General features: G+C 35.4%; 1 protein-coding gene across 1 annotated transcript in view; it reads left to right on the top strand.

Annotated features, from left to right (window-relative positions):
* The window catches only part of FREM1 (FRAS1 related extracellular matrix 1), a 182530-nt gene that overhangs the window by 139057 nt on the left and 28691 nt on the right, over positions 1 to 14782 (top strand). Inside the window, exons 26-27 of the mRNA XM_074197539.1 lie at positions 5284 to 5485; positions 6670 to 6814. Of these exons, the coding sequence (XP_074053640.1) occupies positions 5284 to 5485; positions 6670 to 6814 (347 nt within the window). The remainder of the gene's footprint in view (positions 1 to 5283; positions 5486 to 6669; positions 6815 to 14782) is intronic.

Here is a 14782-nt window from a genome sequence, read left to right as displayed (position 1 = left end):
CTAATATGGGGACTATGGCATGGATACAATGAAGTATGATGCGAAGTAGAATGTGACAAGAGATAAGAACAAATTTAGGTATAATGATTTAATAAAATTTGAGAAAACAAATGCTTTCAGCTGGGAAGAAGAGGAAAGAATTTTATTTTGTTTAATTCTTGTCTGGTATATATAAAGAAGTTTGATTTGGATCGATAGGAAGGGGGTAAAGATAACATTGGAGTATTTATTAGAAAGAGGATAAATGAAAAAGGTGAAGGATAATTAAGTAATATATAACAGGAAGAGAAGAGATAATGATGGAGTTGACACTGTTGATATAGCAGAAAGCTTTACGAATGAGGCCCATCCAGATTTGTTGTCCACTAATAACTCCTCTAAGATGCACCATTCCAATTCAAGACATTTGGGTTCCTGGTTTACCTTAATGATAATTTCATCTTTCAGAACTGGGAAAAACCAAGAAAAGGAAATTCTATTCTAGATCTCATTCTCACCAATAAAAGAGAATTGATTGTTAGGATGGAATTGATTGGACATTTATAAGGAAAGTGACCTCTTCATCTTAGAAATGTGAATGAAAGATGACAGCTAGTAATAGGCAAATATGCATTATAGATTTCAAAGGGTTCAAAGAAGGGAAATAATGTAGGATCTCATAATATTCTACAGAGAAAGTCAACCCAATGAATGATCTCCTTTTAAAAAAATTATATCCTAAAAGCAAAAATAAAAATAATGAGATGGGAAAGAAATGGTTATCTAAAGAGAACATATAAATCTATATATACATATATATATATATATAAAGATAACTGATTATCAACTTGATTTTAAAAAGCAATGTACATAAGATGAAAGCTAAGATAGATAAAGGAGGATAAAATAATCCTATAAGAAAAATGGAATGATCTAAGACACATGGAGAATGCCAAGAACAACCAAAAAAAATTATTTTAGTTATTTAGGATTTGGGGTAGGAAGGGAAACTCAAAGAAGGATAAGAACTTGTTGTGGATAAAATAATGAAATGGATGATGGAGAGGAGGTGGATATATTCAACTTTTATTTTGTTTGTTTCCTCTCTTCCCTAAAATCTAAGACCATATTATTAACCCTCTAAGACTAGTGAGAAAATAGCAATAATTACCCACTTATATACTTAAGTACATGTCTTTCCAAAATTTTTGAAACTAATCTACATATGCATCAAAACATACATGATGAAAGTAGGAGAAGGGAACAGATGGGCTTTCAAAAATTATATTCTACAGCAGATCACATCTTCATAGTTATGTAATTGAAAGATAGCATGGGTATTATAAGATTTCCATTTTAATTATTGGTTATAGATCCTAAAAAATACTTTAAAGACCCTCCTCTTAACATATTCTCCATGCATGTTAAAAATATAAAAAAAGAGATTTTTTAATTGAGTGGTGTCCCTCTGATTATGAAGGAAGGCTTAAATAAGGCAGTGTATATTCACTAAATGTTTTCTTCACCATCATTGAAGAATATATAGCATGGAGTTCAAATGGAAATGATATTTCCCCCAAACCATGAGATACTAGAAACCAGGAAGATGAAGCAACTCTGAAAACCATATGGAAATCAGAAATTGAGGAGGGTTTGAAAGAAAAGATGAACTCTATTTTGGAGATATTAAATTTGAGCTTTTTTCAGGATAATTCTGTTTGAGGTGTCCAAGAGGAGGAGATCTATAGAAAGAGGGCAGAATGGATAGAGGTTGCAGAATGGCAGATATTGATTAAACTCTTTTCATGCAGGAATATGTTAAGTTGAAAAAAAATACATATTTCTGCAAGTTTTATTTGTTTTTTAGTTGTTTTAGATTCATTTATAAAGTAGTTAGGAAGAAACCTACTTTATAAACTACAACTATAATTAATCCCTTATGAAATTTGTATTTTGGTCCAAACTTGGCATAAAATATTCACCATTGGGAAGAAAGGGGAAAAAAAATTTCCAACACCAAAAGAGTTAATGGAGGTGTGTGTGTGAGGGGGTGGGGGGTGGGGAAGAGAACCTTTGTTCTAGAACGAGAACTACTAAAAAAAAGGTAGGGGGCTGCTAAGTGGCACAGTGGATAAAACACTGGCCCTGGAGTCAGGAGTACCTGGGTTCAAATCCGGTCTCAGACACTTAATAATTACGTAGCTATGTGGCCTTGGGCAAGCCACTTAACCCCATTTGCCTTGCAAAAAAAAAAAAACAACAAAAAAAAAAAACAAACCTACAAAAAGGTAGAAGGGGCTGCCTTGGGAGGTAGCTTGGGTTCTCCATCAGGGCTTTTCAACAAGAGCTATATAGCCATTTGCTGATGGAGAAGGGATTCTTGTTCAGGAATAGATTGGACCAAGTGGTCTCCATGGATTCTTCTAATTCTTAGATTTTTGAGATTGTCTCGACTTTGTAGACTTTTTTCTGACCAGGCAGAAAAGTGATACCCACTAATGAGCATTGTATTTGGTCCAAATTCATTTCCTGGATTCTGGAATGAATGAGTTATTTCAAGTTATTTCAATAATGTGTTTATTTATTCAATGAATATTTCAAGATCATTGTGCTAAGTGCAAGGGAAATAGAAAGTTAAATTATGATCCTTGTCTTCATAGTGTTTAGAAATAGGGCAGGGAACTTCCGGCCCATAGGTCTTACAGATCCTCAGAATCATTTGGTCTGGTGCTGCCACAGCCACCACATTTGGGATTCGAAATTCATTAACTCTAGGAACTTTTTAAGGATGACTTAATTAAATGTTTGACCAAATATAGCATACTAATTTTTAATTTGATAGTTTTGTATGGTCCTCAAATGATGTTATAAATATTCAAATGATCCTTAACAGAAAAAAGGTCCTCCACCCCAAGTTTAGGGGTGGCAAGGGTAAGAAAAAAAACACAAAATAACCTTCCACAATAAATACATTAGAGATACATAATATGTTACATGAGGTACAAGGGGGAAGGTCATTATCCTTAATGAAACTGGGGAAACTATGTGGCATTTGAATTGGGACTTAAAAGGGAGATAAGAATTCAACAGATAAAGGAGAAAAGGAACTTTTTTTTTTATTTTAAGGCAATGGGGTTAAGTGATTTGCCCAAGGTCACACAGCTAGGTTATTAAGTGTCTGAGGCCAGATTTGAGAGAAGGAACATTTTGAGCATAAGAGATAGTGTGATTAAAGTCATAAGAGGGGAGAATATTCATGAGACCAAGAAATGTCCAGTTTATTTGTAACATAGATTATGTTAAGGGAGAGGACATAAGGCTGAAAACGCAAGAGGACATCAGATTGTGACGGTCATTAGATGTCCAGAAGAAAGGTTTGCTTTCAATCTGTAGGTAATAAAAAAAAAACAAACTACAGTAGATAATTGAACAGTTGAGAGCAATGTGGTCAAATTTGCAAAGATAAAGAACCAGTAGAATCCTAAGCAATGCGTGGGGGTCCTTTCCAAAGAGAAGTCATTATTCTGAAATGCCTCATGATTCTTTGGGGTCCCCAAGACTAGAGAAACCTGGGGCAAATGTTCCTTGTAATATTCTAATGACAATGCCTCTGCTATGAATTATTGTTTTAAGGAGAGTATAACTAAGAGTAGGCATGTGGATTTGCCAAATGGAAAAGACAAATGTACTTTACTGATACTGGCATTTGAGACCACACATTCTTTTATAGGTATTTTGTAATTTGTCTTTCAGATGCCATAACTGATTCCTGTTGTCATCCTTTGTAAAACACATACATACACACCATTGTTGCTTTCTCTGGGTTTGGCATTTTTATGCAGATTCCAGGCAAGCCAACATGAGTCATCACTGGGATACAGGCTTCCAAAGAAAGCCTTGTTTTCAAATATTTTTAACTGGGCTTGTTTTGCATTCTGACTTACAGTATATTTTACCTGGTGAATCATTTTTAAGGAAATGTAGCCTCTAGGACATGAAATTCAGTAAGATCAAGATACATTATTAATGATAATGAGAAGATATAAAGCCAAAAAAAATCTACTTAATTTGTATTTATCTTCTTTACCAATTCTCTCTATGTTGAGGGTTTCCCCACAATATTCTCATTTCCCTTTGCCCCTTTTTCCTTCTTCATCTACCTCTAATATTCCTGGAGCTGCCCTTTGACAAGTTATCTCTCCTCTCACCACAAAAGCATTCCTTCTACCTTCACAATTTGAAAAGTACTAATGTATTTTTTTTTAATCCTTCTGTTATTTGCTTATTATTTGCTAGTACTTTGTTGGGTTTGATATATTAAGATGAATATAGTACTTTTTGGGTAGTTCCATGATTTCTAATTTTTATTTTTTATTTTTACTTTATTTTAGGGTTTTGTAAGGCAAATGGGGTTAAGTGGCTTGCCCAAGGTCACACAGCTAGGTAATTATTTTTGTGTCTGAGGTGGAATTTGAACTCAGGTACTCCTGACTCCAGGGCCCGTGCTCTATCCACTGTGCCACTAGCCTCCCCCCCTTATTTTTATTTTTTAATTTAATTTTTTTAATGAACAGAAATCTCTTCTCTCTTTTTTTCCTATGCTCAGTCCTTCCCATTGAAAAAAAGAGAAAAAGCAAAACCCTTGTGACAAGTATGCCTTTGATTATAGTATTGTTCAGAGATGAGGGAAAGTAGAGGCAGGGAGGCACTAATGTGATGATCCTAATCTCATATTAGTCCTGAATTTTTGGCTAATATAGTCACACTTTCCCCCCTCTTCTTTCTCTCACTCTACCCTTTTCATTTCAAAAAACAATATGAATGACCAGGATGAATTCTGACAGTAGATTAATGTAGATTAGAAGAAAATTCCATTTAATGAGGCAACTAGTTAGAAATTATAAAATATGTAAACTACATAAATCAATTCCCCTTTCTTTTTTCCCTTTTTAAACTAACATGTGGAAAAAGAAGGCAGATCTAGAAGTTAGGAACAAATTGAAATCTATATTACTTTTCAATTCCACCAACTCCTTCCTGCTCTTTGGAAGGAGAAACTGGAAAGAATGATCTAGCACCTTTGAGCCTCATAGTTACCTGTATCAACATTTATTCAGTAAGCATATGTTGAACACCTTTTGTGTTCCTTAAGAAGAACACTTTTCTAGACAATTGCCAGGGTAGGGGAAGAGAGGAAGATTAAAAAGTTGAGATAAGTTCTTGAAGCTTGTAATCTTATAAACTATTAGAACTATGAATGTAGCCTATCAGGAAATATCCATATAATCAACTATACTAATCCAGGTGGACCAGGTGGATAAAAAGGCACCCCATATCATACATCTGAAGTGTCCTTCTCAAGTGGAGCTCCTGAAAAATGGTTGCTATGGAATTTACATAACATCTCGAGTCCTGAAAGCATCTGACCCTGATACAGAGGACAACCAGATCATCTTTAAGATTTTACGAGGCCCCCAATACGGACATCTGGAAAATGCAACAACAGGTACAGGGTTTCTCAATCCTTCTAATTGCTCATTTTAAAATACCCAGTGGCTTACATCAAGGATTGGAGTGTTAGAGAGTAATTTAATTAAGTGCATGACCATTTGGTAAATAGTCCCTGAGGCTTTGTGATAGATGCAGTTTATAAATCAATACTAGTACTAAAGAGGGTTTCAAGTCAAGCTTCCCTAATCCATCTTGAATGGGAAAACCAAATGCAGAGTCACAGCTGTTTATTGTTTACAACTTTTTTTAGGTGCCAGATTGTAATATGTACTTAGTAAGGTACACTGTCAGACCTAAATTCATATTTGTGACTTATTTTCAGTTCAATCATGAATTCCAAATGATGTCAATTCATTTTTATAATGTCATTTTTAGTTGCCTGATAATTTTTCCCAGTAGCAAAACATTTCTGCTTTATAGAGACAACAATCAAAGTACTAAGCTAGACAGAATTATAATACTAATGATACAGAATTGCAGATTTTTCTAGTAGATCCTTTTGTACTCCTTCTGCCCTTTTTTTTTTTTTTACAAAAGTTATCTCTAAAGGAAATTTTCCTGAGGCAAAGAAACAGGATTCTTTCAGTCAGTCAATCAGTCACTATTCCAAGCACTGGAGATAAGGAAGTAAGGCAAGACAATCTCTGTGCTCAGTCTAATGAAAGAATAACATGTGAATAGCCAGATATATAAAAGATATGTATGGGATAAATTGAAAACAATCAAGAGAGGGAAGGATGGGGAAAGGTTTTTTACAACAGACAGAATTTTAACTGGATCTTGAAGGAAGCTAAGGAAGTCAGGAAGCAGAGATGAAGAGAACGTGGTAGACATTAGGAACCCCCCACCCCAATTTTAATGATTAAAATTTTAAAGCCTTAATTATATTTCTGATGTAATATTATTTGAAGTAGTAGAAACTTCTTGAAAACTGATGTTAATAACAACAGTAGTTGGCATTTCCATAGTTCTTTCTGTTTTACAAAGCTCCAAAGTCACCCACGAATAAATGTCAGTTGGGATTAGAATTCTGTTCTTTTGACTCCAAATCTAGGGTCCTTTCTATTGTACTTATATATAGTCTCCCTCCTTTATGATCTTTAATACATTTTTGTCATATCATTTTATTAATCCTTGTTGACCTGACATGTGTAAAATTCCTTTATTCTTTACTTTCAGGTGAATTTATTCAGGAGAGATTCAGTCAAAAGGACCTAAACAGTAAAATCATTCTTTATGTCATCAATCCATTGTTGGAAGTGAATTCAGATAACTTGGAGTTTCAAGTCACAGACCCCACTGGAAACACTGCTGCCCCTCAAACGTAATTTGTTTTTATATTAAGTAGGTTAGCTTGTCAAGTATGATGACCATAAAACTCGAAGTCCATTTCAGTGAACTAGATCAAAAGGTTTAAGATGAAAGGTTACATTTCATAAGTTTATTCCACAGTATATTCCGGAAATGTAGAGAAAAGCAATAAAAAGGGGGTTTCCTTTTATTATTGTCCTATAGTGGGAAGATCATTAGCTCTCCAGAGAAAGGAAACATAAAAATAATTTAAGTTATATCCAGTGGTCTGTGCTATGCATAAATATGAATACATCCCCACCCCCATGGCTAGGATCTTCTTGTCTTGGCAGTACATAAGGGTTTGGAATTATGAGTCAGCCAATCTCTTGTATAACATCTTGCAGCAAGAGGTCACTCTAGGACTATGGTAATTACAGTCTTTCTGAAATACCCAGGCCAATAAGAATGAAGGGGAAAATGAGACATTGTACATCATGCTATAAATATATTTTAATCTATGTATTTAACAGTTTTAGCAAGGCCTATTTGACAGCATTTTGTCCCATTTGACAGAAGTTTCCCTCCTCTTCCCCTGACAAACTCTCCACCCCCAAAATAAAATCAAGTACAACATCCAGGCACTGCTTTTGTGACCTAGGGTATTGTGAGAGTTGAAAGAAAGAAAAAATAGAGTGACAAATAGATTTTCTCTTTTAAAAGTGTGACATTTAGAATGTTCTCAGCTAGGTCCTAAGTGGATAGGTCACTAGGCTTGGAATCAGGAAGAATCATCTTTATGAGTTCAAATCTGGTCAGTCATTTAGCCCTGTTTGCTCAGTTGCTCATCTGTAAAATGATGTGGAGATGGAAATGGTAAACCACGCCAATGCCTTTGCCAAGAAAACCCCAAAATGGGGTGAGGAAGAATCAAATATAACTGATATAACTCACAGCAACCAAAAACTATCTCATTTAGAGCTAAAAAATATATAATTTAATTCTTTCTTGATCTTTCTACAATATTTGACTTTGTTGACCATCACTCCTTCTTGATAGTCTTTCTTTCCTGGGTTTTTATGACATTGCTATTGCTTCTCCTCCAACCTGTATGAGCATTCAGTCTGCTTTGTTGGGTTGTTACTCAAATCATACATCCTAAACTGGACCCTATTCTCATCTTTCTCTACTTTCTTTTGGTGCCCTCATCAGCTTATATGGTTTTAATTATTATCTCCATTAAGATGACTTACAGATCTGCATATCCATCTCTGTTCTTTGCTTGAGCTTTGATTTTACATAGAAAATTGCTTGCTAGTAGATCGTCTTAAGCTGAACATGTTCAAAACAACTCATCTCTTCCCCTCTAAATCATAGCTATTTCAAATTTCCCTATCCTTTAAGGTTACTAAAGTTCCCAACTTCAGAATCATCCTCAACTCCTTATTCTTATTCTGCATATTCAATCACCTAATATTGCTATTTTTACCTCTAATACAAATACATTCCCTTCTTTACACCTTCTTTATACAATGTTAGAACAGGCCCTCACCTCCTCTCACTTTGATCATTTTAATAATATTCTAATCGATCTCCCTATTTTTAGTCTTTCCCCAATCCAACCTATGGTGCACACAGATATCAAATTGATTTTCCTAAAAACACAGGTCTGACTATGTTATTCTCCTTCTCAATAAACTCCAGGGGCTCCCTATTGCTCCTAAGATCAAATATATAAAGTCCTGCTTGGCATTTGAAGCCCTTTACAATCTGTACTCAATCTGTTCTAGCTTCATTACACATGGTTTCATCTACACTGAGTCTTGTCAAACTAATTTTCTTTCTTTCATACATGGCCCTCCATCACTGTGATTTTACATTGACTTGACCCCCTGAAATGTACTCCCTCATCATCTCTACCTCTTAGTTTACATCAAGGCTCAACTTAATTGCCATCTTCTACATAAATTTTTTTGGATCCTCAAAGTTATAAGTGCTTTCCTTCCAAATTATCTTATATCTCTTTTGTATATGCTAAAATATTTCCCAAGTTGGTACTTTCAGTTAACTATAAATTCCTTGAGGGCATAAACTTTTTGCTTTTGTCTTTGTATGCCCAGGGCCTGGTATAGTGCTTGGCACTTCATAAATGCTATTTAGTTGATTGTTTGATTTAATTTAATTAACTAAATAATTTTAAAGTGCCTACTCCCACTGGGGATGGAAAATTAAGAAATGACACAGATCTTGCCTTCAAAGACATTATAATAATGTGATGGAAGGAGAGGAAATAGATATATTCACATTTAGTTAGTAAATGTTTAACAGCCAGCTTTCTGAGAACACAATACACTTTTAAATTTAATGTGCATTATTAATATTTTTCCATCATTTGCTTAAGTCTATACAATCACCAAAGCAATAATTCAAGTCCTGATTTGATGCACTTTCCAATTTCTGAGGTATAATGCTCAGACTGAAAATGTAATAATGACCACCTCCAGCATACCCTTGGATTCAGATCCTGGAGAAGGAATTTTGGATAATCTTTTAAGCTTTGCATTCCCATTCAAAGTTTTATTCCCAAGTGTGAAGTAAGAATCTTATAGGTCCATTGAGTTAGATTGCCTCATTCTACAGATGAGGAAACTGATGGTAAGAAAAAGGAAGTTCCTTCTTCAAGAAGTGACAGCCATTAGGTGGGGCGGCTAGGTGATGGCGCAGTGGATAAAGCACCAGCCCTGGAGTCAGGAGTATCTGGGTTCAAATCCAGTCTCAGACACTTAATAATTACCTAGCTGTGTGGCCTTGGGCAAGCCACTTAACCCCATTTACCTTGAAAAAAACCTTAAAAAAAAGTGACGACCAAAGTCACATGTAGAATCAGATTCTCTTCCTCAAAATCTGTTACTATTGGTCTTGTGGTTTTACTGATGGGTTCAAAGTTAACCATAATTCAGTTCCTTTTTTGCCTGCCACCTCTAGGTTGCTTTTGCCTTAAAAAAAATAATTAATGATAGTGATTTCTCCCAATCGATTATAGTCATTTGTCCTAGGTTTTTTCATCGACTGTACTAGAAGAGAGGACTGTGATCATCTTTCTCTGGGGAAGAAGGCTGTAAAAATGTCCTTGTTTAGTTCAAGCGAATGCAGTATTTTTCCACATTATACCCCTCATCTCCCGCCCCCCCATCTCTTTTTCTTTTGGGGAAAAACAAACCATGACTTGCAATCTCAGAACCTACCAGGAGATGTCTCTATAGACAATAGTAAAGGAAAAGTGTACCCCCCCCCCAAACCTCACCAACAGTATACTGAGGGTACACCATGGTAGGACTGTTCCTAGCCAAAGGTTCTACAAAAAGTAAAACCTTTGGGATCGAGGAAATGAGAGCTTTTCCTATCTAATGCTGTGTACATATATTTATGAATGCGAGAGAGAGAGAGAGAGAGAGAGAGAGAGAGAGAGAGAGAGAGAGAGAGAGAGAGAGAGAGTATGGCTGAGGCGGGGATATGTGTGTATGGGTGCGTGTGTATTTTTAAAGAAAATTGGAAGCAGTTTCCAACTTTAAAAAATTGTCAATAAGTTATTTGTTTCGAATGACAGACATAATTTCCCCTGGAAATAATATTATAAAATGTGATTAGAATCCTGGGTTAATATCAACTTAGTTTCTGTTTTTTTTCAAGGTTTACAAAGCACTTTCATTAGTCAACCTATGAAGGAATGGGTACAAATAGTAGTCTTACTATTTTTTTTTTTTTTGGATGAGGGATGTGAGGCTCAGAGAAGTATGAAGTGATTTACCCAGGGTCACCCAGCTAATGGGTCAGAGCTGGACTTCCCATTTAGAATTTCCGTGTCCACATCCAATCCTTTCCACACTACCACGCAAGCCAGTTAACCTCTGACATAGCAGAAATACCAAGCCTCTTCAACCATATTGTTTTCTATTTTTTTTCATTGCCAATGTATAGTATTTATATTCAGAAGTACCTTCTGCTTGCTGTGCACAGCAAGGAAAGAATAGGATGCATTGGGAACAAACCTTTTCTCCTCCCCTCCAGCTGCTGGTCACCCATTTGGGAGCAAGACAGGAACCATATGGTTTGAGAAAAAACATTCCATACTCTTCTGTGTATTAGCTGCTCTTGCATAAAGAACATTTGTAAGTCAGGTATTTTGAAAGTCAAGGAATGTCTAAACTTTCACGCATTTGGCAAGTCAGGCCAAATCTATAAATATTTCTTTAGCATCCATTGTATGCAGAGCAGATCCATCAGTAAATTATAACATGAAATGATATCCAATGAGTGCATTATAGAGATATAATGAAAAGTATTACATAGGAGAGGGGGTTAAGCCAAAGAAGCTTCATAGACTTTCTTTAATTGAATTGAACTTAAAAAGATGGAAAATAATTCAGCAAAAAGAAACAGTACATTCAAGGCCTAGGCAACATCAGTAGTAAAATGACTGTGGCAACTTTTGTACTAGGGACAGAGGAGAGAGTCCATGGAAGGGAGTGATATATAATAAGTCTAGACAGGTCCTGTCAAAGGGGAGAGGGCTTTACAAACCAAGAGCAGTTGAAATTTGACTTGGTAGGCAATAGTCTGCCTCCAAAGATTTCTGAGCCCAAGAGTGTCAGATCTAGATCTAGGCATAGGGGAGAATTACTGTCAGAAGCTCCGAATGGCAGGAGGAAGCCCACCTCTAATTAAAAATTTGCTAGGGACTAATATACAAAGGGTATAATCCAAATGGCTAATAATCAAAGCAACGTGTAAATGCTACTGAAATTCGTCTCCTTTGGGGAGAAGCAGTGCCCACATCAGCATTCTAAAGACATGATGTAGTAAACAGCCTTTCTAATTAAAGGGGAAGGGATTTGGAAGAGACAAGCTAGAATAAAAAAAAGTATTTAAAAAAAAAACCAAGGATGCCAGGGAGCTTTCAAAAGAAAGGGAAGGATTTATGTGCAGTAGGGAATGTCTGGGGGGCCTGATTCTGCAATGCTAATGAGTTAGTGGTATAATGGAAAGGGTTGATTTTATTACATTGAAATCAAGGCAAATTTTGCTTAAATAAAGCTATCAGATTTTGTTGGTTCATGATTCTACAGGAACGTTTGCATCCTTTTGATAACGCTTGGAAGGGTTTTTTTTCTGTACTATAATCAAATTTGGGTATTTAAGATCTATTTTAAAAACAACATTCACCATAAGATGAGAGTTACTTAGGTCTTGGAGTTAGATAGGGCCTTAGAGTCAGAATTTAGATGTGCCGTGGACTTCAGTGACCATCTAATCCAATCCATATCAGAAAGAAATCTCTGCTATAATATATTCAACAAAGTCATCTTTTCCAGCCCTTTCCTTATACACATTAGAAAAGGTTTCAGTGACTGGTCCAAAGCCATGCAGAAAATAAAGAAGAGAGCCAAAATTCAAACTCAGATCCTCCGACTCCAAAGCAGTGTTTTATTTTTTTTCCCCCATATGTCCACCTCAAGGTATTAGAAAGAAATACAATTAGGACTGTTTTGCTACTTTTGAGTTCAATTTCTGGCTAAAGTCAGAAATGATGTACGTACAAACGAGTCATATGATCCATGTACAAATCTGGTGATTCATGGACTGATGATCTGATGTGAGATAATAAATGAAACTTGATATTCTTTTTTTCAGGTTGATTTAAAAAAAAAACCTGACATCCTCCCCTTCCCCAGAGTAGTCAAGGAAAATGGAAGGAAAAAGAAAATCAATCCAGAGAATTTTGAGACATTTTAGAAACTTAAAAAACTTCTGGCAGGACAGGTAGTTGAAACCCTTGGTTAAAACATAGTTTTTAGATTATCTGTGGATGGTAATTATCCCTTCTAATTTCTGATCCACATTCCTGGGAAAAATCAAGTGCTGACTCTGTATAACTATAGGTTTTAATAGATAGACCAATGCATAACCAAATACTTTGTGGGGGCTTTTTGTTTTTATTTTGAAGTTCCAACTTTATCCTTAAGGCATACACTCCTTGCATATAAATGCTGAAGTATTTATGAGAATAATAATATATGCTTTCATATGTCCTTTCATTGAGAATCTCAGAGTATTTAATAAGCATAAATTAAGCCTCATGTGATCTTTGAAGTAGGAGGTTAAATACACTTTGAAAATGGAGAAACTGAGGCACAGAATGGTTAAATAATTTGTACACAATCACTTTTGACCCATGACAACTCAGAATTCCCAAATTAACAGTTTAGTTCTGGCAAGCATGTTTTCCCCTAATTTTATTGTTACATTTGTGTAAACTAATCACAGAATACACACCAGAATATGTTTCAATGAATGGAAAATCCAGAGACTCTTTGCCTAAACCTGGAATTTATGATTTGCAAAGGCATTTGTCAAGAAATTAACCTTCTCTGAAGGTTGCCCATTAATATAAGGAGTAGTGAATGAAGATTAGTATTGAGTGATAGATTTGGTATCAGTGAAGACTTTGAATTGAAGTTCTGCCTCAGACATTTGCTCATTCTGTGATACTAGGCAAATCACTTAATGTCTCTGTACCTCAGTTTCTTGGACTTAATGAACTCTTAGGTCTGTGATCCTATGAATCATTTCCTGAGATGAATTGGAACAAATTATCAAAATTCTTTAGTTCAGAAACATGAACAAAAATGTTGGCTGTACATTATAAACTATGAGTATGACTACTTATGACTACTATATGTTTCATTTGATTTAGTAAATCTCCATTAAGCACTTATGATATAAATGGACATGTAAAAGAATTAAAAGTTTAGAAATCCAAGAATATGGCAAACATTGATACCTCTCTGCTACTCAATTAGCTTTGAGACTCTAAGCAGATCAGTCTTTTAACCTGTATTTTTTGCTTCCTCATAAAATGAGAGGGTTAGAAGAGGCATTTTTTTTTCTTAGCAAGGTAATGGGGTTAAGTGACTTGGCCAAAGTCACACAGCTAAGTAATTATCAAGTGTCTGAGGCCAGACTTGAACTCAGGTCCTCCTGACTCCAGGCGTGGTGTTCTTTCCACTGTACCACCTAGCTGCCCCAAGGAGATAGCTTTCAAGGACTTTTCAAGGTCTAAATTTGTGATGTCCTGATGAAAATATGAATCCATAAAAAGACCAAAGTACACTAAGTATTTAAACTGTTTTGGATGCTAGAAATAAAAAGATGAAGAATAGTAACCCCTGCCTCAAGAATCTTACAATCTATTAAAAGAATAATCACAATAAGGAAGACTACATAGGTAATGTTTATATTAGAATGCAAATGGGAAAAGAAAATTCACTTTAGTTATATTATTTGTCTCCTTTCACGTTTATATCAGAATTTTTCTCTAGAGGCAGCTGGGTGATGCAGAGGTTAGAAAGCTAGACCTGAAAGCAGAAAGATTTGAGTTCAAACCGTAACTCACATTTATTAGCTATGTGACCCTAGACAAGTCACTTAAGTTCTGTCTGCCAGATCCTCATCTGTAAAATGGGGTTAATGGTAATATTCATATTATTTCCCAGGACTGTTATGAGAAATAAATGAGATGATGTCTGTAAAGTGTTATTCAACCACAAATCTAACAAAAACTTAAGTGTATAGAACCATTGAATTCAATCCATCAAATATTTATTAAATTCCTTTAAGCTCATGGTACTTTGGATAGAAAGGCAACAAACGGGGCAGCTAGGTGGTGCAGTGGATAAAGCACCAGCTCTGGAGTCAGGAGTACTTGGGTTCAAATCCGGTCTCAGACACTTAATAATTACCTACCTGTGTGGCCTTGAGCAAGCCACTTAACGCCATTTGCCTTGCAAAAAAAAAAAAAAAAACCTAAAAAAATCTCTTAAAAAAAGACAACAAACAAAAACAAAACAAAAACAATAATATTTGGGGGATATAACATATAAACAAGTCAATAAAGTTGAGATGAGTTGAGAAGGAAGGAACATTAGGGGAATCAGAAAAGACT

The sequence above is a fragment of the Macrotis lagotis genome, chromosome 8 (assembly GCF_037893015.1).
Source record: "Macrotis lagotis isolate mMagLag1 chromosome 8, bilby.v1.9.chrom.fasta, whole genome shotgun sequence".
Lineage (NCBI taxonomy): Eukaryota > Metazoa > Chordata > Mammalia > Peramelemorphia > Peramelidae > Macrotis > Macrotis lagotis.
Note: the sequence above shows the minus strand (reverse complement) of the source record. Positions and strands in the feature narration are given on the sequence as shown.